General features: G+C 41.2%; 1 protein-coding gene across 2 annotated transcripts; it reads left to right on the plus strand.

The window, feature by feature from the left end:
• Positions 1 to 524: 524 nt before the first annotated feature.
• On the plus strand, positions 525 to 24,152 carry STYK1 (serine/threonine/tyrosine kinase 1). 2 transcript variants are annotated; one of them, XM_037033935.1, is made up of 11 exons: positions 6,331 to 6,403; positions 7,669 to 7,718; positions 8,100 to 8,245; positions 8,664 to 8,798; positions 11,228 to 11,491; positions 12,456 to 12,637; positions 14,331 to 14,414; positions 16,818 to 17,026; positions 18,628 to 18,668; positions 19,256 to 19,352; positions 21,641 to 24,152. In XM_037033935.1, the coding sequence occupies exons 3-11, from the start codon at positions 8,182 to 8,184 to the stop codon at positions 21,843 to 21,845; spliced, it is 1,281 nt and encodes a 426-aa protein (XP_036889830.1). In that variant the 5' UTR covers positions 6,331 to 6,403; positions 7,669 to 7,718; positions 8,100 to 8,181; the 3' UTR covers positions 21,846 to 24,152. The 2 variants fall into 2 exon arrangements, with proteins under 2 accessions (XP_036889829.1, XP_036889830.1); XM_037033934.1 differs by lacking the exons at positions 6,331 to 6,403; positions 7,669 to 7,718 and adding an exon at positions 525 to 961.
• The last annotated feature ends 73 nt before the right edge of the window (positions 24,153 to 24,225 follow it).

The following is a 24,225-nucleotide window of genomic DNA, read 5'->3' on the forward strand; positions in this document are numbered from 1 at the left end:
CTGCCATGACATGGGTAGGAAGACAAAGGTCCAAGGGAGCCTTCAGAATTTGAGAGCGGTGGAGTTGGGACTTGTCGGTTGGCCTGACCCCTTTGCCTGTGATTCACTTCCTGCTGCTCTCTGTAGTTCTTCACTGCCCTCAGGAGGATGTCCTGGTCCTTAAAGTAGGAAGGAAAGGGGTGGCAAGGTCAGGTGCGATGCCTCCAGATAGTCGGGGAGTTACTTACCAAACCAGAACTGGAATTTCAAACCTCTGACTCGGTTGTCCTAGCGCCAGGTTCCCTTCCTCCAAGTCTGCAGGGTGCCCGGCTTCAACTCTTGGAAACAGCTCACCCATGCCTAGGGGGGCATCTGCCGTTTGCTCTTGGCTGTGCAGAATGAAGTGGTTAAGTGTCCCCAGAAGTGTGTTTTTTAAGATTTTGCCAGGGATTTGTTTTTGTTTACCTGCGATTACAGTTCACATTTGGAATCGGTACACGGACACACCTTATTTGACATAGCACTGAGTTAAACAGCAGCTGAGTGGATTTCCTGATTGTGAAATCTCCTGCCCATTTGTCCCTCAGCCAGCCTGGGTCTTCTCTTATCAGAGAAGGAGAAGCTGTGTGCCTGAGCCCTGGAACGTGTGCTTGTGTGTGTGCGTGAGTGTGTGTGCTCCTGAAGTCTTTTGCAGACCCTTCTATCCTCCTCAGCTGGGTGCTTCTCTGCAGGGGGCAGTGTGTGCTAGAATAGGCCAGAGGAGAGGCCAGAATACAGAACCATCTCCTTACTTATGAGGGGAAACACCAAAGAGTTTTTAATGTGCCAGAAGTGTCCCCTTGAGAAGAAAAGGCCAAGCAGAGTACGTTGCAAGAGGGAGACTGCTTCTTGAAAATACGATGTGACTGACAACAGTAGGAACAAGGTGTTTGAAAGAAGCCTGGGAGCAGCACGTGCAGGCGTCTTCTGGAGTATTAATCAGGTAGGAGAAAGGAGACGCAGATGGACCAGAAGCAAATCCGTGTTTACAGGGGGATGCCCTTTGTGTGTTCTTGATGTTCCCCTCTTCTTGATCTTATTCTGGGCTGGGGTGAGTGCTGTTGATTTGTAATCCCAGCAAGAGAAGATAATCAGGGAGAATATTTGACTTAAGATGTATTATTTCTGAGTCAGACAGAGAAAGACAAATCTCATATGATTTCCTTATATGTGAAATCTTAAAAAACAAAATGAATGGACAAATAAAACAGACACAAACTCATAGATACAGAGAACATTTTGATTATTATCTGTTGAGAGGGAGTGTTGGGGGGTGGATGAAAACGGGGAAGGAGTTGAGATGTGCAGATCACCAGTTATAGAAGTGGTCACGGGAACGTAAAGGACAGCACAGGGACTAAAGTCGGTAATGTATTAATAGCTATATAGTGTCCGAAGGGTAATGGACTTACCTGGGGTGATCACTTCACAAGTTACATAAATGTCTGATCACTCAGTTGTACACCTTAGACCAATGGCATATTGTGTGTAAACTGTGATTATGATATTTTTTAAATCCAGAAAAACTGATCCTCCCCTGCCCTTCAGCCCCCCCCCCCCAAAAGAAAGCATTTCTTGACAATGTAGGGGGATTACAACCTATTTTTTTGAGACTCTCATGACAGCTAAAGAACATCTGCTTCAGAAACATGGGGTGGGGAAGTGGTGGGGAGTGAGTGCAGACCACTGTACTTGAAGGACAATAACATTTCAAAAAGTTACATAATAGACGTAAGTTGTCTGTCTTTTTTCCATATGAACAACTGTAAACCTATTTTTGCTTAACCCTGTAGATAAAGTAAAAAGAGAAAACAAAAAAAAAGAAATTTTTTCCTTGTGATAAAAAAAAAGAAACATGAAAATGTGTATAAAATGTACATAAGAGTTGAAGGGTAATGTTTCAGTGAATGCTATTTTGATGACAAAAATACACCAACAAGAAGGGTGTATTATTTTAGGGTTTTTGAGGTTCAAATATAGTAGACATGAAATTACAGAACAGGAACACAATAACTGGAATGATCGTTATAATAAAAATTCAATGTCTCGAATTTGTACAACACCTCCAAAGAAAGGACATGTGTTCATCTGTGTGACCATAAACCTGAGCTGCTTGTAGGTTAGGGGGCGCTGCTCGTCTCGTCTCTGTGTTATGGGGGCTGTCTTGCATCCCTTTGCTCCTCTACAGAGCAGACTTTTCCGGAGGATCCGAGATACAAATTGGCCTTCCTCAGCTCTACTGTGTATCACCTGTGTTTCCTGCAGACACATAAGAAGCAGGAAAAGCCGACCGTGTTCAGTCGTATTGTCAAAAGATCTTTTCTGAACAGTGTCAGGGCTCCAGCCGCCGTGGCAGCGCCTGTTTCCCGGCCCCTGCAGTGTGGGTTTCAGGGCCCCGGTCCCTGGCAAGGGAGGGCGGAACAGTCGCAGTCCCTCTGGGTAATCTCCCTTCTTGCCTCCTGAACATTAGGAGATAACACCAGGCAGAAAGCAAGGTATTTACGCAAGTCTGATTCTCTGGATTTGAAGAGGGTCACCTCTTCAGTGTGTCCTTCCATCCATTCTGTCCTCTCTCAGGTTTCCTTTAGTAGAAAGGTGGAGCCTGGGCCACTGCGTGGGGGCCCTAATTCCCAGGCCAGTGCTCCCATCCTCTGGGACTTCTGTCCCCTTCCTAACCCTCAGGCTCACAGTGGAAGATTGCTAGTTCTGGAAACTAGGCCCTTTCCTTCAAAAAGCAGAAGATAGGAAATAGAACTGGGATCAGATCCAGGAAAGTGAGCAAACCAGATTCCATCATCTGGTGAGTATTGGAAAAAAATTTCTGATTCTACTCTTTTCTTTTTCTTTCCTTCTTCTTCTTCTTCTTTTTGATTCTACTCTTATCTTCAGAGTATATTTTGAAGACAGACATACAGGCATCATCTGTCCCCTTATATAAAACCTTAGAGAACACACTTATAGGCAGATTGTATTCATCTGTTCTTTCCAGTTTATGGTACTTTGGTCAGCATTATGGTTTCCATGGTTCTTTCAGATTCTGGCGTGAATCGTTCTTACCACTATTGATCTTGTTCATTTGAGTGACAAGCACATATGTGCAGTAAGGTAGTTTAAGGAACATTGGGTTTGTAATTAAAAGGCTGGGATATGGCCCTGGCTGGTGTGGTTCAGTGGATTGAATGCAATCCTGAGAACCAAAAAGTTGCCAGTTCAGTTCTCAGTCAGGGAACATGCCTGGGTTTCGGGCCAGGCCCCCAGCGGAGGGTGTGCAAGAGGCAACTGATGGATGTATCTCTCGCACATTGATGTTTCTCTCCCTCTTTCCTCCTCCCTTCACTTCCCTCTAAATATAAATAAATAAAATCTTAAAAAGTAAAAGACTGGTGTATGGAAACTTGTTCTGCTATTTTCTTGCTTTTTTAAAAACCCTGGCTATTTCAGACCTTACCATCTCTGAATCTCAGTGTCTGCCTGGCAGAATACCTGGCATATTGTAGTTGTTCTGTATGTTTATTGGATGGGAAAACACTGAGAGCTTATTTTCAGAATGTGGTAATTCTAGAACCTCTGATCTGAGCATTTCTCTATCTTGCTTCCAACTTAACATGTTTATTCCATTAGAGGTGTTTGTTTGTTTGTGTTTATGTCTTCTGCTAGAGAGCTCATGGTAAGGATGAAAGGGGGAGGAGAAGGGAAGGCTGAGTGACTGAGGTAGAAGGCAGACTCTCAGTGTAGGGGCTGCTATCCCTCTAGATTTTGTCCCTTTCACTTTATGCCTTTGCATTCTCTGCCGTAAAGTTCATAGATCTTGATAACTCCTTTAACCTGGTGTGGCATCCCTCTAGGAAGGTCGGTCGCTTTTCTACATAAAAAGAATGGAGCCAGCAGACCCACTTGTGTTGATATGCAGGTAGTAAGGCTGAAGGTGAGGCTAGCGCAGCAGATTTAGTCACACGTTATGGAACGGCACTGGATCTAACCAGACGTCAGTCAAAGCGTTTCTCACAACACGTTTGCAGACAGTATGCAGGGGAAGGGACCTAATTTTTTCAGTTTTTTGTAGGTATGTTTTGGCAAGAAGAGTTTCTTTTGAACACTCATGGTAGATTGCTGATTATGTTAGACTGTGACGTGCTGACTGAACAGAAATGTCACCAGTGAGAGTTATGCCGTTACTGCAGACAGAACTTTGTGCGTAAACCAGTTGCAGAGATGCGGTGTGGCATTGGGCTTGCATTGTGAGGATTTGTAAGAATTTTGAGAGTTCATATCAATATTTAGTTCAATTGTAGTTATGATTATTAACTTACGTGATCTCCTGACTATACATCTCTTACTCCCATTCTCTTCCTATCTGAATCTCCTTCTTCATTGTCTATTCTCAACTGTATTCTCCTCTGGAGGGGGGCTAACCTTCTAAATGTGCTAACAGAAAGCCAGAAGCAACTGAGTGAAAATAAGAAATAACAATTATAAGTGAGGCAATAGGACTGTTTTAGTTACCGCCCTGCCTGAAGAGATTTGGCAGTGTGGTTTTGTGTAAACTGCAGGCAAGCTATGTATGTATTTCCAACTGTCAAATATAGTTACCAGAGCAAACAACTTTACAGCTTCACTCTATTCTTAATGCCAACATCCAGAATTTCATAATAGATGGCACTAAAGTGAGAACTTAAAATCTGCCAACTTTTTATTCATTGTCTTGATTAACACTGCATAAAAATGAAACAGAATAATTTTGTTTAAAAATTAAATAATACACAGCAAAAAAAATTAGACCTGTAAAAGGACCATAGGAGAAGTAGATCTGTCCCTCATAATCCCTGGACCGCAACTGCCCACAGGTGCTGTGACCATATACTTGAGCACTAGAGCAGGAGTCTTGGGTAGGGGGAGAGCCTTCAATAATACCTGAAGGAACAAAGGCAAGAAAGGATAAGGCATGTGGGATTGTGTTTTACATGCTGAAGGATTTAACAGTCCAGTTAAGAGGAAAAGCAGTGGCTAATGTAGTTATTTTTTTTTCTCCACACAGCGGGGGACTATCTGGATGTGTTGAAGGTGACAGAGTGTTGGTCATATTGTAGAGAAATGTTGGTCAGCAGCATTGGAATAGTCAGATGGGTTAGAATCTAACCCACCGGGAGACTCAGCTTGGAAGGTTTTAGCATCAAGGCATGCCTTCTCGCAGCTCGATGCACGGTGGGCACGCAGTCATGGGCAATTGCTTATTCGTTACAGGAAGAAAAACAATGTAGCGAAGACTATTGTTACAAGCGAGTAGGAGCCTCTTTAGATAGAGTGCTTTGGTGGGCTCTGTGAGGTATGTTGGCTTCTTGTGTGGACTTTCATGGATATGTGGATATGCCTGGTATGTATATATTAAATTTCTAGATTTATTTGGTATATTCCATCTGCCTGTAGACAAACTGTAACCATTAGAAAGAGTTGGAAAAGCTATTTATTGACTGGACTCCACCACACTATATATTTCTTTTTTTGCTCCAGTATCCAATTTCATTGGGTGGCTAGGTGTTTTTAAGACTAACTCTAAAAGCTCTCTATGCACAAATTAGACTGATATTGATTATGTTTTCAGGAAATGTAATAAACTATCATATCCTATCCAAAGGTGGGCACTCTGTACAAAGTGCCATCCAGGTGCGGGAGTATAAACATGGATATGAGGTGCTGGGTGTAGGTCTGTGGCCATGTGCTTATAGTCGAGAGCGGCCCACGAAGAGCGCCTCTGTGGGGGCACACACGCATACACCGAATGACTTTCCTCGGTCTGTGTTAGTCAGTGGGTGGTTTGGTTTCCCGGCAGAGCTCACAAGGCTGAGCTGGCTGCTGAGCGACCTTTCTTCCACCTGTGCTGTGGTGAGACATGGCACACGGAGAACCTGTTCCTCCGAGAGATGAACTCATTAACTAGCTGCTCCCTGAATGAAAATAATTACATTTGATAATGCACTGAAAAGGAAGTAGGAAGAAAGGAAAATAAGAATGCGAGTGGCAGTGAGATATTTTCAAATAGCTTTTGAATTCTCCTGGTTGGACGCATGGTCCTTTGTAAGACCTTCTCCATCATTTCGCTCTCTCAAGGCTCTCTGTTTTTTGCCCTGTTATTAGTGCTTTTCCTCCCCTGTGCTCTTATGCAATGGAGGAAATTTCTTAACTACATTTCACCTTACCTTTTGGATTTACAAGCTGAATGAAATGGGCTTTGCTGTCTTATTACTCATTGACTTCACAGATCTTTTGCGATGCACCCACCCCCGGGTAAGAATTTACTTTTCCTCTCTGTAATTTTCCTCCTTCAGGCTGCTCCTCTGTGTTCTTGGGCTTCTGTCAACCAACCACACACTTGTCTGTCTTCTAAATGGTAAGGAAGTTATTTAACTCTTATCTCCCCAAGCTCATGCAGCTCCAGGAATAATAAAAATGGGGCTTGGCTGGAGCTGGGGAAATTTTTATTATTTTCTTTTAGGGAGAGATAAAGAGAGAAATATCAATCTGTTGTATTACTTATTTATGCATTGATTGATTGATTGATTTTTGTATATGCCCTGGCTGGGCATTGAACCTGCAACCTTGGCATATAGAGATAATGTTCTAATTAACTCAACAACCTGAGCCAGGTCAAGAAACTTCTTTACACGTGTTTTTTAGGCACTAAAAAACCCTCTGCTTTAATAGATAGCACTGTGCCTATTAATATCAATAATAAAACACAACACATAATGTAATATGGCTTATGTAACATGTGTAGTGTAGTATGTCACATAAGCTACAATTCTAATGTTTAAAATTATACCTTGCTATCAAATGACTACAAAAGTGGATAACATATTTAGGACGACCTAGACAGTGGAAAATCACCAGATTTTGTGATTTTAATTCTGAATCAGATTGTTCAGAATTAATTAAGCAGGCTCTGTTGACCATTGAGCCAGGGGAGATTCTTGTTAACAAAAATAAAGCTTATAGATGCATGGATGGGTGGCAACCACTGGTGTGCTTCCGAAAGAATGAAGCAGGATTTAGGACATGCCATTTCAACCATTACAGAGAATTAAAAGTGATTCATGTAAGGAATTTCTATAGTAACTATAATCTACTTGAAGGGAACCTGGGAGTTGGACAAATAGAGAAGGATGGGTTGAAAGAAATATTTTTATGGTATATCATCTTACAGTTTTTACTTTTGAACCATATGAATATATTTCCTTTTTGTTTAAGAGACAGAAAGAGAAGATGGCTTGATGCCGGTACTCTCTTTAGTCGATGTCCTGGTAGGAATGAGTGCCTGTGTCCATCTGTGTGTGATGGGCAGGGGGAGCTCCTTGGGAATCAGAGCTGCTGAGTCAAATAGCTTTACTGCTAAGTGCTGTCTGTTTATTGACGGTGAAGCTGCAGTGGGGGGATGTTTCTGAGAAAGAAAGCAAATGCATAATTCATCTCTCTGCCAACTATTTATTCATCATCCCCATAGCTTTGTAAAAAAATGAAATTAAGGGTGGGGCAAAAGAAGGTTGTGAGTACATGAAACACAGCATTTAATCTTATATTATTACTTATTAATTATTGTATTATTTCCCATATGAACAACTGTAAACATATTTTTCCCCATCCTGTGTTTTGTTTTAGAAATAAGTGATACACGGCAAAATAAAATTACACCTGCATAAGGAAAATAGGTAAACCTTTCCCACACGACCGTTGGACCACAATTGCTCAGACAGATGCTGTGAAAATGTACTTGAGCACAGAAGCAGGGCTCTTGGGTAGGAAAGGAGCTTCTTTTAAAAATACTTTGATTTAATAAAAAAGAAAATATAAAAAAATACTTTAAGAAACAATGACATGAAAGAGTAAGACCAAATCAGGGCTGTATTTGCTATGTGAAAGAGAAAAATTCCAGGCAAAGAATAAAGCTCCTCCGGCCTGAACATCAGGTAGATGGACAGAGATTAATGCATGACACAGAATTTCAGGTAGCTATGTACTTAATATCCGGGGATCTGTAGATGTATTTCAGAGTGCATGATTCTCTGGGTGCTCCCCTTTATTTTCTTCAGAACGTCTCCATCCTTGGGAATTCTCAGCTGCGCTCTGGGCACCCTCTGTGGATCAAGCGTAGAAGTGGACAGCTGTGTGGCAATGGGAGATGAGAAGGGTGTGACACAAATGCTCCTGGAATGCAGTCTCAGTGACAAGTTGTGTAGTAAGTACAGATGTCTATGTTCTGGCCTGAGGATAAGGAAGACCCAGGTCTGGCTAAATTCTAGGAGGGGGATAATTTGACTTGTAGTTGACGTAAAGACAATATTGATAAAGAAATGGGCACTAGAGGCCCTGGTTTTTTAAACGTGGCAAGTGCCAATCAGAGATTCGGATGTTGTCTCAGTGGGAAGAATAAGGGAATAGCCACGGAACATACTTTTGGGTTAGGAAAGAGGGACATTGATGTTTCCAATTTGAGAGTTGCTCCCAATAGGGTTTCCTTGGAATGGGAGAAGAAGAGAGAAGAGATGACCATTTCAGTGTGATGAGCTGAGGACTGGTGGGAAAGGGAACTTGTGTGGACATCAGGTTAGGCTTCTTCTTTCATCTCTCATCTTCCTGTTTAATTTCCTACCCAGTTGTCTGGCAGAACCAGTATGAAATCATCATCATCCCAGCCCTTCTTGTTGGCATCTTCCTCATCATTCTTGGGGTCATTTTGTGGCTTTTTATCAGAGGAAAGAGAGCTCAGCAACAGTCTCCTGGACTCCAAGGTAAAGCTCAAACTGGGGCAGGACAGATGCTCAGGGAATATGGAGACTGCAGAAAAATAAAACTGAAGTCTCAATGGGTCCCACTATAGAGGTCTAGGTCCCTGCAATGGAGGATGAGGTATGGGTCCCCTCCTTTGGAACTGAGAGAGTTCTAGGTAGTAGGGAACTCATGAGTAGAGATTCCATATATGTTTGGTAGCTGAAACCAGAATAGGCCAGAGAGGCCTCATGTGGCCTGTTTCTGTCCTCTGGTCTTATTGTACCATCAGATAGTTGGCTTTATGAATGTCTAAGGATCTGGGAGGAAGACCTACTAGGGAAAGCCCCAGGCTTTGTTATCAGCTTTGAAGGATGACATCTTACTCTATAATGCATTCCAGCCCTACTCTATGCCCCTGGAATATATGATGAAAAGGGGTAGCTTTCATAATAACCTTTGAAGTGTTAGGTAGGAGGTGATAATATGCTGTTCTGGAGTATCACTGCATTTCTAAAGAAAGACAACCAGCTAGTACATGGAACTAAGAGTAAAAAGAAGGGGAAAACTCTGACAGTAATACGAAACTTTATAGTGGCTGACCCGTAATCCCTCTCTAAATTTTATTCCAATTCTCTTATAATTCACTTTTGTAAAAAAAAATTTTTTCAAAGAAGTTGTTTAAACTTCCTTTCACTACTACTTGTCACATTGTCTTTTCAATATACTAAGAACAAAAGGTTTTAACCCCACAGTCCACCAAATCTACTCTGTCCAAGATCACCAATGACAGCTACATTGAGTTCTGATCTTATTTAACCTGTGAAAAGCATTCAAAACAATTTTGTATTTCTTTCTTCTTGAAACACTTTTTTTCTTTAAATCTCCAGTCCCTTTCTAAGTTATCTTATTTTAAGCCTATAGATTCAAATGCTTTCTCTAGTCTAATTATAACCACCTGCCCCTTTGAAGTCCAGGTTCTTCTATGAAACCACTGGCTTTCCCGTGGGAATTTAATACACTTCTCATATGTAATATGTCCAAAGCTAAGGCCCTGAGTTGCCCTCACAAATATCCTCTGCCAATAGTTTTCTCAATCTTAGCAAAAGGCAAACTGAACTATCTATGTGTTCAGTCTAAAATAGTAAAGCTGTCCTTGAGTCCTGTCTCTCACACTCCATATCCAAGTCATGAGCAAATCTTGTTAACTCGAAGTTAGCTCATCCCACTCTCGCCTCATAGATCATTGTAAGGCACTCTCAACTGGTTTTCTTGCTTCTGCCTCTATCCCTTTATGGTATCTTCTCCGTGTAGCAGAATTATTCTTCTAAAGTGTAAGTCAATCCTGTCACTTCTCTGCTTGATTCTCCCCAGGAGCTTCCCATCTTTAGACTGAAAAGAAACAAAATTCTTTCAGTGGTGTCACAGGATCTGCCCCCCACTCCCCGGCCTCCTCTGCTACAGTCTTCCAGTTACTGCGCTTGATTACAGCTGTGCTGACTTCATGACTCTTCCTCAAACATGCCAAGTATGCTCCTTATTCAATACCTTTGTACTTATTGTTTCTTTAGTCTGTAACACGCTTCCTGATGCCATATGGCTCACTCTCTGATTGCGTCCAGGCATTTCTCAAATGTCATCACAAAGGCCTTTCCTGACCTTCAGACGTGAAATAGCATCGTTGATGCTTCTTATTCCCCTGTTTTCCTCCATAACACTCATCACCTGGCATATTATTATCTGTTTCCTCTCTCCTACAACTAGAAAGTAATTTCCATAAGAATCTGGACTTTGCCCATTCCTAACACCTAGAATAGTGTTTGGCATGTGGAGGTGGTATTTGTTGAATAAATCAATAAATTATTGAATGAATAGAGATTTAATACAAAGGAAGAATATCTCTGTTTCAATGGAGAAAAGTTAGCTCAGGAAGGGAGAAAGTACCAAAAGACTTTTTGAATGAAAATCTAAGAAATGTGGAATGCTTTGACCATGGGGACAATTTGAAGGAGCTAGGATAACTGTAGCTAAGAGCTGAGTAGTTATCACACCTCCCCACAACATTTGGGGGTCATTTGATGAACTTAAATGATAGTCTCTACTGGGAGTTACCGCCACCTTTAGGTATCTGTGGTCTGAATACTATTCAGAAACTTCCTCAGCTGTCTCCGTACTATATTCATACTGAACTGTGATCCTGAGAAACGCAGTAAGGAATGGCCATTTCTACTTTTCAGGGGTATTCTTAAGTTGTCTTAGAAGTAATGGAATTATTATACAAGTTCTAGATGGTTGATATTAATGCTGGTTCACAGAGAAGCATCAGAAGATATCCCCACAATGGCTGAAGAAAAAAATTGTTAAAGGAACTTTCTTGTCAGTTTTTCCCAAGCTCTGCTTTTCTGGACTCGAGGGCAAGAGAAAGCTGTCTGGTATCATCAATTTGTTCTAGGTGCTGCCCCTGTGCCCTCTAGGAGCCTAAATGGGCAAGTAGGAGCACAGGGAGGAAGTGTGCTTGTGCCGCTTAAGGAGACATCGGTGGAAAGCCTTCTGAAAGCTTCCACACAGGCCCTGGCTGAGCTGCAGGTGCCCCGCGAGCAGATCTCTGAAGTCCTGGAGCAGATCTACAGTGGTGGCTGCGGGGCCATCTATCGAACCAAGATGCACACTGGGGACCCTGCTAAGTCCAAGATTGTTGTCCTCAAGGCTTTAAAAGGTAAATGGAGAAGTGTTAGACTTCCTTTTCTCTTTTTACTTTTCCACTATGAACCCCCCCTAACAGTAAAAAACGAAAGGCTTTGCAGACATTAAGATGTTAATTGATAGTTAGGTGTGATCACAATTGTGTGCAGAATAAGAAGGGATTAGCAAGTGAAAACTCAAGACAGAAATGTTCTTCTTAGGCGCTGGCCAGGTAGCTCAGCTGGGTAGAGCGTCATCCTGATGTGCCAAGGTTGTGGGTTCAATCCTTGGTCAGGTCAGGGCACATGCAGGAATCAACCAACGACTGCATAAATAAGTGGAACAACAAGTCAATATTTCTCACTTTCTCTCCTCCAAAAATCAATAATAAAAAAAGTTCTCAGGTCTTACCCATGAGGCACACCTGGAGTGATACCTATTCCTTGGTTCTGAAGAAACTGTTTATAAAGGAAAAAGAAAAAGAAATGTCTTCCCTTAGCTCAGCCTTGCCTATCCAGGCTGTTCAAACTGATTTTAACATTGGCTATTATCGGATGAGGATGTTGAGGATGATTGTTTATTTTCTTCATTATGTGATATCTTTTTCATATATATATACATGTGTGTGTGTGTGTGTGTGTGTATTTTGCTGACTCTCATAATATGGACCACTAATGGTTGATACATAGAACAAACAGGATAAGCCAGAACATTAATTACAAGGCCTAGGCCATGATAACATTTTAATATGAAGAGAACACTTGCCTCTTTAGGCAGATGGAAACCTACCTAGTTGTAAGACTTATGATTCCATGTCACCATTGACAAAAGATCAGTGAATATCGTCTTCTAATTTGTTTCCTTCCTATTTACTTTTTGTCAATATTCCCTTTCAGGGCTTTGAGAATTATCATCTGAGGTTGCCTCCTGCCTCAAATTTCCCATTTGATCCGAGATGTTCTGACTGTCACTGCCAACGGCTCTTCTGTCGTCCACAGAACCAGCTGGGCTCCACGAGGTACAGGATTTCTTAGGGCGAATCCAGTTCCATCAGTACCTGGGGAAGCATCAGAACCTGGTGCAGCTGGACGGCTGCTGCACGGAACAAGAGCCACTTTATATGGTGTTGGAGGATGTGGCCCCGGGGGACCTGCTCAGCTTTCTCTGGACCTGCCGCCGGGTGAGCAGTAGGGTGGAGGTATTAGAAGGTAAAGGCTTTACTGGGCTGATTCACTGTTCACACGTCAATTAGCCTGACAAGTACCACAGTAGAAAGATAGTATGATAGCATACAGAGTAATTGAGCATCACCATCCAATAGAACTTCTTATGATGATAACAGTGTTTCATATCTGTGCTGTCCAATATGGTAGCCACTAATCCCATGTGGCTATAGAACACTTGAAATGTGGCTGATGTGACTGAGTACCTGAAGTATTAGTTTTATATCATTTTAAATAATTCACATTTAAATACCCACAGGTGTCCAGTGGCCGCTACCACACTGGGCAGTGCAGATTCAGAGTATAGGCTTCAGGCTCCATCTCCTACCAGCTGTGTGCATTTGGGCAAGTCACCTCTCTGAGCCTGTGTTTTCTGAATCTGCAAAATGGGAGTAATAATAAACTATTATGAACATTAAAAGAAATTACATATGTTACAACATAGCAGTCATTGGTAATAGCAAACATTCAAAATAATAGCTATTATAATGATACTTACATAACAACATAACTATTTATTACTGATTGTTGTTATTGTTAAGTGTATTTTCCATTCCATAACATCACCCTAGTTTGCCAGGGCTGAGTTGAGGAGGGATTCACCTTTTAAGCTTTTGTACCTCAAACTCATACATTAAAAAATTAATTTCCACCTAACGTGCAAATCTTTTTCCATTTCCCTACTTTTCTATATATCCCTCGTTCTGAAGGACTACATGTTTCCCTTCCTTAGTTCTTTACTTGCCAGTGAGAAAGTCTGGTATTCAACAGGCCTCCTCATTGTGCTGATTCTTTTACCACTAAATGTGCACAAAAAGGGCCCTGGCTGCCGTCTCCCACCTCGCGACACAGATGGGACCCTGCGCAAGTTTCTAGGGGCTTTAACCCTTTTAAAGAGCTTATCCGTCTGTGACTTGTTCTGTGCTCTAGCCTCACCAGCTTTTCTCTGTTTTTCAGTGTTACTGGGCTTCTCTCTTTCAGATTATCTTTGCAGGCTTTTTCTCATTGCACCAGACTTCTCCCCTGTCTTCTTGGTGTGGTCAGCACCCACTCATCCTTCCAGTCTCATCCAAGGCTTTCCTTGTTCACCTGAATTGGCTCTCCTTCCCCTACCATCATATGCTGTCTTTTACATTCCCTTCATGGTACTTATAGGTATGTAATTGTACATTTGCCTATGGTTATTTGATTTTTGAGTCATATGTGTTTGCCATGCTATAAACTCCAGGGGCCAGCAGACGCATTTATTTTGTTTATTCTTATGTTGTTCTCCTAACATGGAATCTGGCACATAGTAGGCATTCAATAAAAATGTGTTGAGTTACTGCACTTACTTAAACACACACAGACCCACTACCCCAGGACAATTGATGCTTTATCCGGTGCTTTCTTGCCTGCTATTCTGTAAGAAAGTCTTCCTGCATTCTGCTATTCACCTACATTCCTTATATTTTTCTCCAGTCCAATAAATCATTGTATTTCTCTACATATCTGAGACTCTTTAATATCAGTCTGTCCTGGAATCTTACAGTTCTATTTTAGCATCTTTTTCTTAGTTTTTATACCTGCATTTAAGAATATCTTTCCCCATATTTATTTTTCAAATATGTTCATGTCATTTTGATATAATGCCTTTCTCTGTCTCTTTAGGATGTAATGACCATGGATGGGCTTCTCTATGACATCACGGAAAAACAAGTGTATCACATTGGGAAGCAGGTCCTCTCAGCTTTGGTAAGCTGGGCCAAAGGACAGCAGACCTTCAGGATTTTCCTCATTAGTCTGGCATTCGATGTCATATTTTTTATACTTCTGTTCCTAAATGGAGCATATATTATAAGGAAAATCAAATGGGAGTTAGAAGGTAGAAGCTTAAGCACTGAAATATTATTTTCGGTTCTTTCTTTATGAAATGGTTAGATAGTATCCTACAGGGTTGGTCATTCTGGGTGGAAAGTAGTCACTTTAGAGTTTTTAGAAAGAACAGGAAGGGTTTTAAAAGGTTTCTCAGTCTTAAAGTTTGCAAACCAGGGCCTAGAGTTTCATGCCCTTACTTCCCCATACATAGGAATATTAATAGATGTAAAAAGGGCAAATAGGGAAACAGATTGGGAGAAGATAAAAGAAGATAAACTAAATGGGCAAAAGGCTACAGAACCAGGAGGAAGTATACCATTTTAGACCTGAAAAACAAGAAGTACTAGTTCAGAACACGTTTGGTTGGAGACCTGCTTTGGTACTGAATGTAATAGGGATCCATATACTTAAAAAAGAAGGAACAAATGGAAGAGCAGGAATAAGAAGGGGTAATAGTAAGATCATTTCTTTTCTTTAAACCAACTTAAATAAAGAGGTAAAAGAAAGAAGAACTCAAGGTTTAAGAGAAACAATCCTTGCCTTGGATTGAGCGTGGGCTGTGAACCAAAGAGTCGCTGGTTCGATTCCCAGTCAGGGCACATGCCTGGGTTGTGGGCCGGCTCCTCACTGTGGGGCATGTGAGAGGCAACCACACATTGATGTTTCTCTCCCTCCCTTCCCCTCTCTCTAAAAATAAATGAATTAATTAATGTAAAAAGAGAAAAATCCCTGAGGAAATTTAGATGACTATGCCTATAAAATTAGAGAATTGTCTTTAAAACGGCATTTGTTATAGAAAATAAGGAATTTTCTGTAACAAATTTGTTATAGAAGAGCTGTGAAGCTTCTACTTTAAGTATTCTGCCATCCGGAGGTATGAAACAACTGGGGACCTAAGTGCAGTAAGGGGAAACTTAAAAGAAAGAAGTAGTGAGATGAGAAAAGAGTGGTAGTTAGAGTTGGAGTTCCCGTAGCGCAGGGGAGAGAGCACATCACATTACTGAATATTATCGCTGGGGTTTGGAGGACCCAGCTAATACATTTCCTTGATAAAGTTAGGGTGTCAGCATACCACCTTCCTTGTATTCTGAACCACAAATGCAGAGGTATCCTGTTGGGATGCGTGGATTCCATGGATGCTTTCATTGGGGCCCTAGGTTACCAGTTATAAGATAATATCATACTCTTTTCTTCTTACTTTTTGCAGCCCCAGTTACTACATTATTTAATTCTTCTCATTATACTGTAATTTATTTGTTCTAAAACTGCACCAGAGAGAGAAGATTGTTACTCGCTGTTTCCTTCATCATCAATGATTGGAAATTGCCATCTTAAGCTTTCATTTTTTCCTATCATGTTATCTGGTGATCATAGACCTCAGTCTCTGGCTCCTTGGTCATGCATAGCTTTCCAGTTTCTGCATACGCCTTGAATGGCTTGGTGTCCAGGCAAGTGATTCCAGTAACCCAGTGTCATCCAGGTGCAAAGTTTCTCAAATGCCTTGTTGGTTGTGCTTAGTGTCACTTACATAGTTATTTAAAATACAGACACCAGGCCCCTTTGCCTACATTTCATTTAAGTAAATGTGGAGTAAAACTCCTCTATTTTCAGAAAGCTCTCCGGCAGTTCCGATGTTCAGCCCGGCTGAAACTGTGCGGCCTGTGGCCTTGTGTAATCATTTAGATTTACCTAAAAGATGTTTCCTTAGCTCATCTCACCTCGTTATTTTAGGAATAATATGAGGTGAGGTAAAACTTCATATGATGTATTATTATGACCCTCAATTTCTCTATGTGCACATTACCTGGTTTGGGGACTGCTGCTAGAAACCTGACACCCGCTCCCTTCTCCAGGTGCTGGCTGGATCCTCTCTAAGAGAGAGATGAAGTCAGACAGGGGTTAGGGCTGGATACCCAGTAGGCGACTAGACATTTCAAACCCAGTATGAATGTTGCTTGGATTATTTGCACAGTTTGGTAATCCTAAACAATTGTATAGCTAAAAGAAAAACCCCAAACCAAAAGCCACACATACGAGAAATACTAGTTCGGAACATGTTTGATTGGAGAATTGCAAAATGTTTGGTTCACTGTTATGGCTTGGACGTTGTATGCACATATATATATGTCAGTATTATGAGAAATATGTCAGTGTTAATGAGACTTGTTTGGAGTAGCAGATGTTCTTGCCTTTTTGATGATTCTTAGCACTGCTTCTCCTCGGGTATGATTCCAGCCATGGCCTCAGACAGCTGGTCTATTTTTGATCTTACATTGACAGGAATTTCTTCAGGATAAACATCTGTTCCATGGGGACGTGGCGGCGCGCAATATTCTGATCCAATGTGACCTTACTGCTAAACTCTGTGGACTGGGCCTGGCTTATGAAGTCCACACCCAAGGGGCTATCTCCTCTGCTCGCACCATACCTCTCAAGTGGCTCGCCCCAGAACGGCTACTGCTGAGGCCAGCTGGCATCCGAGGAGACATGTACGGCTGGTTTTTGCCCTTTGGATTTCTTCCCTTCTTGACCTGTGTGCCTCCTGGTTCCTGCCCGTGGCAGCATCTGTTGCCAATTATGTCTACAAATGAAATCTCTACTTAGGAGTCAGACAGACTCTCAAGCAGAAATCTGTGTTATGTGACAGAGCTCCTATCTGGCATCTGGCTGCAACCCTTTTTGGTGCCTTTGAAATATTCCTTCTGTGTTAGATTAGCAGCCGTAATTAAGAAAGCAAAAAGAAAGCAAATGAGAAAATTATTCACAATGATACCTAGTAGAGTCCTTTCTATCTGAAGGATGTGGGTGCAATTAATCAAAAGTCTAGTTAAATCAGGAATTATTAGAAGAGAAAAAAGTATACATATGTCAAATAATTTAACTTAAAACATATAGATGAATATTTATTTATTGATCTTTTGGAGGCGGGCCAAGGCCTTTTTTATGAGGATGGGCCTGTAAAGTGGTGTCACATGTGGTTTCTTGAATTATCTTTACATTAATTCACAGTGAATTATCTTTACATGTCAGATTGGGAGATTCCTGAGTGAGAAACTTGAAAACATATGTGAATTTATTTGACCACACATTTATGGTCATTTTTTCTAATTTTTACAATTTTGTCACCCACACAATTTGATACCACTTTCTTTTCAGCAGCTTATTTTTATGGAATATCTTCTAAGTATTTAACTTACTTTTTAGGGAGCTAATATGTTTTTGAATTTATATTGAATTAATGTGCATAATAAACACCTAATTGATTACATGATTATGTGCATGATTGGCATAAATAGGACTTTAAAGAATCACAATTAACTTTTGAAATAAGAAATAACTCAGAAATAACTCAAGTGCCTGGAGACTGCATAGGTGTAACACAGACTGCTTTACTAGCCATCAGTGTCGTGAATGGCAGAGAACCTTTAGGATGTCAGTTAATATGGTTTAGAGACTTCCATTGCTGCCTCACTGATGCCTGTTCTTCAATAGAAATCTGGGAGTATTAAGCTTAACTGGAAAATAGTATTCATTTAAAGATGATGTCATAGAGTAGTGAAATACACGTCTTTCAAATTATATTGCTTAGGGAAATATGTATTCCAAGTATGGGTAAGGCTTGTTCTGTTAATACTGATTCTAGGTTTGGGCTGTTAGATGTCCTGGGGGAAGAGTAGGTGAATTATAAGTCTCACTTGGCCTTGTGCTAAGAATAAAGTCTAGAAGTTCAGCCGGAAGGAATAAAAAGGATGAAAGCTGTGCAGAGGGGAATTTATGTTTGGGTGACTGTGTTTGTGTGTTTATGTAAACACACACCCACCATTTAGTCAATAATAGTAAACACCTATTACTATGAAATATAGAAAAAAAGGAGACATAAATCCTGTCCTCAAAGAGATTGAACTCCAAGGGGACTGGACAGAAATGCTTTCTAGTGGCACTATTATTTGGGTCATTTTATCAGACACCCTCTGTGCCCTTTCATTGCTTTCTTTATAGCACTCTTCCTGAAGGCCTCCGATAGCGAAGGGGGCTCTCTTTAGGAAAGGCAGAAATAGAAATGAAGTAAATGATTCTGCTTCTTTTACAGATGGTCCTTTGGGATCCTGCTTTATGAAATGGTGACACTAGGTATGTACCTGTATGTAGTATTTTTCTTTGCGTGATGGATGACATGTTTATTTGGAAGGGGTTTCAGTACAATCTCTGAGGCTTGAACTGGGCTGACATGAAATCCTTCTTTTAACTTTTTTTTGCTTGCTTTCTCTTTTTCTTCCCTCAACACTTTACCAATTCCAAGGATGTTTTAAATACAAAAGGTAATTCCAAGAGTGATCTTCAATAACATAAAAATGTTGCCTTCAGATTTATTAACCCATTTGATTGAGAAATTGCAGTACCTTCCCTCATTTGGGGAGTGGATGGCAGGTATTATCCTTTACTTTGCTTTATCTTGTTAACTTTCCTAAAGATTCAACATTCTCCTGAATTATCGGTTTTCCCCTCAAACACCTTCTCAGCAGCAAATTTCTCTAAGCTATCTCTATACTTGATCACTATGGAGGAACTATATTATATCTAGTCTTTTTCTTATGGTTTATATGTACTTCCCTTTTGCAGGCAATTGGCCCAGGTGGGTGGAGAGCAGTGTTAGTTATAGGTTCCACTCTAGGGTACCTAAAGTTCTCTCGCTACTCTGACTCTTTCCATACCAACAGGGGCACCACCGTATCCTGAAGTCCCCCCTATCAGCATTCTGCAGCATCTCCAAAGAGGGGAAGTCATGAAGAGACCCAGTAGTTGCACACATACCATGTAAGTGGCTTGTAAGGCCTACTCTTCTCATTCCAAATCGCTTTTGCCCCCTATCAGTCATGCTCTTTTCAGCTATCATCTCTAGCTGTCCTTTCTGTGCTAATGAACATCCCTATACCAAGCTTGTGCAGTAAAACACATCTGCACATATGTCACCTACCACATATCCATATGTATAATATATATGTGCATGTGTGTACTCACATACAACGTGCAACCACTGAGAACTATGTTAGGAATTGAAATCTGATAGAGTTCAGTTCTTTTAGAAGCCTCTAAAACAGGTATGAAGTAGACCAGGTGCGGTGCACGTACAGTGGTCTCTTACTTGTCTAGGTGTCCGTCTCAGTCAGAGACCGTGAGCCTCAGCTGTAACGCAGCCGTCGTAAAATCTACTGCACCAGAGCTATTCACCGGCTCTTATTTAGGATTTAACTTTCAGAAACTATCGACTATCTGATTCTTCAGCTCTGAGCACATTAGAAGCCAACTGGAAGAAGGAGGTGGGAAGAAATGGTAAGGACAGAAGAAGTACAGAAGAGATGGTTACAGAACATAAGAAACAAATTATTTATGAGAAGGCAGTAGAGACTATAATATGTTATTATCTATTTCCATTGAAATTGTTGCTATTGTGTAAATCTTTCAGCATTGAAAGGGCAATTTTCAAGGTGGGTTTCCATACCGTCAACACTTACTATACCAACCACATTATAAATGTTAACTGTTGTAACTGTACATACACCTAGTGTAGTGATGCTGGCGAGGCATTCTGGAATCAAATTGCCGACAAGTATTTCTTGCAAGCTTTCTACGTATAAAAGGCTGTCCTTGATACTGGGGGAGACACTTAACGGATAAAGTAGCCCATCCTGAAAAACTTAACATCGGATGAGGAGATATCTGCAACAACATGAAAATAATCATAAAATGTCAGGCAATAAATAGAATGGTTAAAAGCTCGGATTCATCTCAGAGTTGAAAAGATGTATATGTTCAGTTCTAGTCCTGCTACTTTACTGTATATTATTTTCCTATTTCAATATAGGTATAATGGTAATCCTACCTCAAAGTTATTGTGAAGCTACAATGAAATAATGTGCGGTAGTTCCACTTTCATGCCTTACACGATAAGTTTAAACATTAACAGTTCTATTCAAGCAGCATCTCTTACAAAGTCTCATCGCACAACACTCGTGAGTGTGGGAAACACGGTGAGGGGCTGAGGTTTACAAGGGAAGGTTTCACAGAGGAATTGAGATTTAAAAGCATCCGGTAGGACAGAGAGGACATTCAAGGAACTGGGCACAGTGCAAGCAAAGCAGAATTGGGTGTCGATAACCACCCCTAGGGCCTAGCAAGACTCTGCCTGGGCTTCCAGCGAAGAGAAGGCTTCACTAAGGCAAGGCCTTTGTGGTAGAGGAGCCAGCGGTAGGCTGTGGACTTCATAGCGTGGGTAGTGGGGAACCTCCGTGGGTTCTTCAGCAGGGATGTGGTGTGATGGAAGGGAAAACAGCATTACCTGTGCTCTAAACCGGACTGGAGAAAAGCTAGATTAAAGGTGGTAAATGCCTTTATTTAACTTAAAGCAATTTCTGGAGGAAGGTCAATTACAAAAGGGGGGGAATGACCTGGATTAATGGAAGGAAAACCTAATCATATTATCCAAAATTAATATGAATAGTCTTCCATAACTTCTTATATGTTTTTATGTATTTTTTTATTTTTCAGTTACAGTTGACAAACAATATACTAGTTTCAGGGGGACAACATAGTGATCAGACATTTACATAATCTATGAAATGCACACCTCAGTAAGCTTAGTACCCATCTCATAACCATACATAGTTATTACAATATCATTGACTATATTCCCTATGCTGTACCATAACTTCTGATTTTCCTGTCTGTCATGTATCTTTTACTGGTAGGTAAGTTCTAGCAACTGTCTGGAGTGCTGCAAGTTAGTAGCATCTAGAGATGAGAGCACCACTTCTGAGAGAGCTTTTGGAAATGGAATTGGGGAAAAACTGCTGTCATTCTGACCGTAGGCTGAAAAATCTTCAGTCATTCCTGTGATAAAGGGGCTCCATTGAGAAGGTGACATTAAGAGTCAGTGTTGAGGGGATATGGTGAATATTAATCTCTGGGAAGAATATAGTAGTCAGGACTATGAGAAGTAGATTAAAGAACTGCAAGGTGCTTTGTTAGGGTTTGTTAGGTGAGGAGGCGTGTTCCTCATATAACCGCCTTGCCACGCCAGTCAGTTTTTCTGGTTTCCCTTTCAGGTACAGTCTTATGAAGTCCTGCTGGCGCTGGAAAGCGGACAGCCGCCCCTCACTTAGAGAGCTCTGCTCCCGTGTAAACACTGCTGCTCAGACTGCGGATGACAAAGTTGTGGTGCAAGTTCCAGAGCTGGTGGTTCCCGAACTGTATGCAGCTGTGGCAGGCGTCAGCGTGGAGAGCCTCTCCCACGGCTATAGCATCCTTTGAAGATCCAGGGCCATGGACATTTATGCAGGATCATATACTCTAGGAACCAGTTCCTCTGAGACCAGAGGATGGACTTTCCAGTCAGACGTAAAGGGAGAAGTGTCACATGGAGCCTGGGTCTCCCCCTATCCATTTCCCTAGACCTGTGAAATGATGCTGGGTGAGACACTACATGCTTTGTACCCTTAAGGTTGACAAAATTCAGGTTCCTTTATGCTGTCCGAGTCCTAAAGACCCAGGGTAGAAATGGCACACAGTGTCACTCCAAAGGAGGCTTTAGGAACCTGCCATTTTGGAGGGGCATGGCACAAACAAGCTGGTCCCTCTCACCACAGGCTAGTTTCCTCTTGAAGTATGTGTTTTTTTTCTAGACCATTATAAGGTCCAGGGAAATTAGAATCGAATGGGGAACTAGAAAGCCAAAAAAAGAGTTGATGAGAAAGAAAATGAAAGGTTCTGTTTGCTCAGAGATATAGATGTGGACCAAGGTCATCCTTCAAAGACAGGTTGGAGGGAAGACGTGATGTTCCATGTAATGATTGGTCCCTTTGGGCAGGGCTGGAGGAGCACCATGAGGGGAAATTTCCCAGTTTCCCCCAGGCGTAGGTAAGAGAAAGATGGTCCCCTTTGACCTAATGCTGAGGCAGGTGAGCCCTGTTGATGCTATTTTTAACTAGAAGCTCCAGAGGTCATTGTATGATTAAGAACATTTCAACATTTTTTTAAATCAGGCTAGCTTCCTGGTCCCTATAAGACTAAGGAGACTGAGTCCAATGAGGCTGATGATTACTATGCAGTATGCATTTAATAAATAGGAAAGGCAGAAGCCAAGCAAGAATGCTTAGTAGGCCACAAGGTGTTTAACAAGGCCTAGCAAAGGATATCTTAGAAAGGATAGTGGCTTCCTATTTTCAATCATCCATTGATGTCCTGTGAAACTTATTTCATTAGATTGATATTTATTGAACAAAAGTGTTTTTTCAGGTATACTGCTGCTAAAATCTCTACAGTAGGGAGGATAAAAGTAAATAAATGGAAGTTAATGTTGACAGAAAAATTCAAGAGATAATCTACATTGCCAGAAAAAGGATAAAATGGGTGTAATACCACACAGGGTTGCTGTGAGGACTGAATGAGAGTATTTGTATAGGATCTGGCACATATGTGCTCAATAAATGTTCATTTCTTTTCTTTCCTCCTTCCTATCCTAGAATCTTTTATGTCTTTTTCGTTTAAAACCTAACCTGGCCAAGAAGAAAACCTTGGTCATCAGTCCCATATGCCTAAAGGCAATGGTGTGGTTCAAGTGCCACATGACTAAAAGGTCAAAGTCATCATTTTTATAGGAGCTTCTGGAGGACGATAGTAGTCTCCTACTATTGCAAAATACCGAAACTGTGATGGTGGCAATTCAGCTGACATGTGATCTGTGATTTTAGAGACTATTTACTCGGGGCACTCTAGGAAGGACATCTAAGCCTGCTGTAGGAAAGATGACGGGAAGCTGAATTATTTTGTAGAAGTTAAGATCCTGATGGAGTCATGATGAGTCATCCAACTAAATAATGATTCTTATACCTTCAGGAATGCCACAGTGACTCGTCAGAATTGAAATGGGTGGTAAATGGCAGCACAGTGAAGGGAGGTCGAGTGACTTGGTACAAAATGCTAAAGCCTCGGGGAATCTCACTGTTGCCTCTAGGCTGTTCATTGGAGTCAAATTTACAGTATTTATTTATTGAAAATTTTTTTTTAAAAACTGAGCATTGAGGACAACACTGCCAGATATTGTACTAGGTGTTGAATAAAAGAAATAGCTTTTGAGCACAGTCTACAAAGTAAGACATTATGCACATGTTTGTATGAATATTTGCCAATGACACATTGTAGTTAAGTGCTGTGAAGAGAAGTGTAGGATTGTAGAGGGGAGTATAAAATAGAGAAGCTGCCAGAGGAGATGGCGTTTAAACTGAGACCGTAGGGATGCGCAAGTCAGCCTGACAGACTGAGGAGAGACTTCCAGGGCTACGTGAGTGAAAATTCCGAGGCAAGAAACTGTAGAACTGACAAGAGGCAAGGGGGATGGGAGCTTAGTGAGGTAAGAGGAAATTGGGACATAATGAGATTATTCTTTCATACCATGTGTTAATATTTGTTTTTGGAAGGGGAAAAGAAGCAGATAATTGATATATTAGATTTTTACCCATAATTTTGATTTTCTGGATTCAGGTCTGGAACATTAAATACACTAAATTAGTTATTCTCAGAAAATTGGGTCTTGGACATGGACAATGATGTGGGGAACGACTGTGGAAGTGAGGAGCAGGCTGGGTGGAGGGGTGTAAAGAGGAAAAATTGGGACAACTGTAATGGCATAAAA

This window comes from Sturnira hondurensis, unplaced genomic scaffold (genome assembly GCF_014824575.4).
Source record: "Sturnira hondurensis isolate 20B ecotype Veracruz unplaced genomic scaffold, ASM1482457v3 Scaffold0021795, whole genome shotgun sequence".
NCBI classification, from domain to species: domain Eukaryota; kingdom Metazoa; phylum Chordata; class Mammalia; order Chiroptera; family Phyllostomidae; genus Sturnira; species Sturnira hondurensis.

Bases quoted from the DNA above. Each gene is read 5' to 3' on its own strand.
- STYK1 (XM_037033934.1), top strand. From the start codon at position 8,182: ATGGGAGATGAGAAGGGTGTGACACAAATGCTCCTGGAATGCAGTCTC. The intron at 11,492-12,455 runs GTAAATGGAGAA...TGTCGTCCACAG, and splicing joins TGTCCTCAAGGCTTTAAAAG to AACCAGCTGGGCTCCACGAG. The intron at 12,638-14,330 runs GTGAGCAGTAGG...CTGTCTCTTTAG, and splicing joins TTCTCTGGACCTGCCGCCGG to GATGTAATGACCATGGATGG.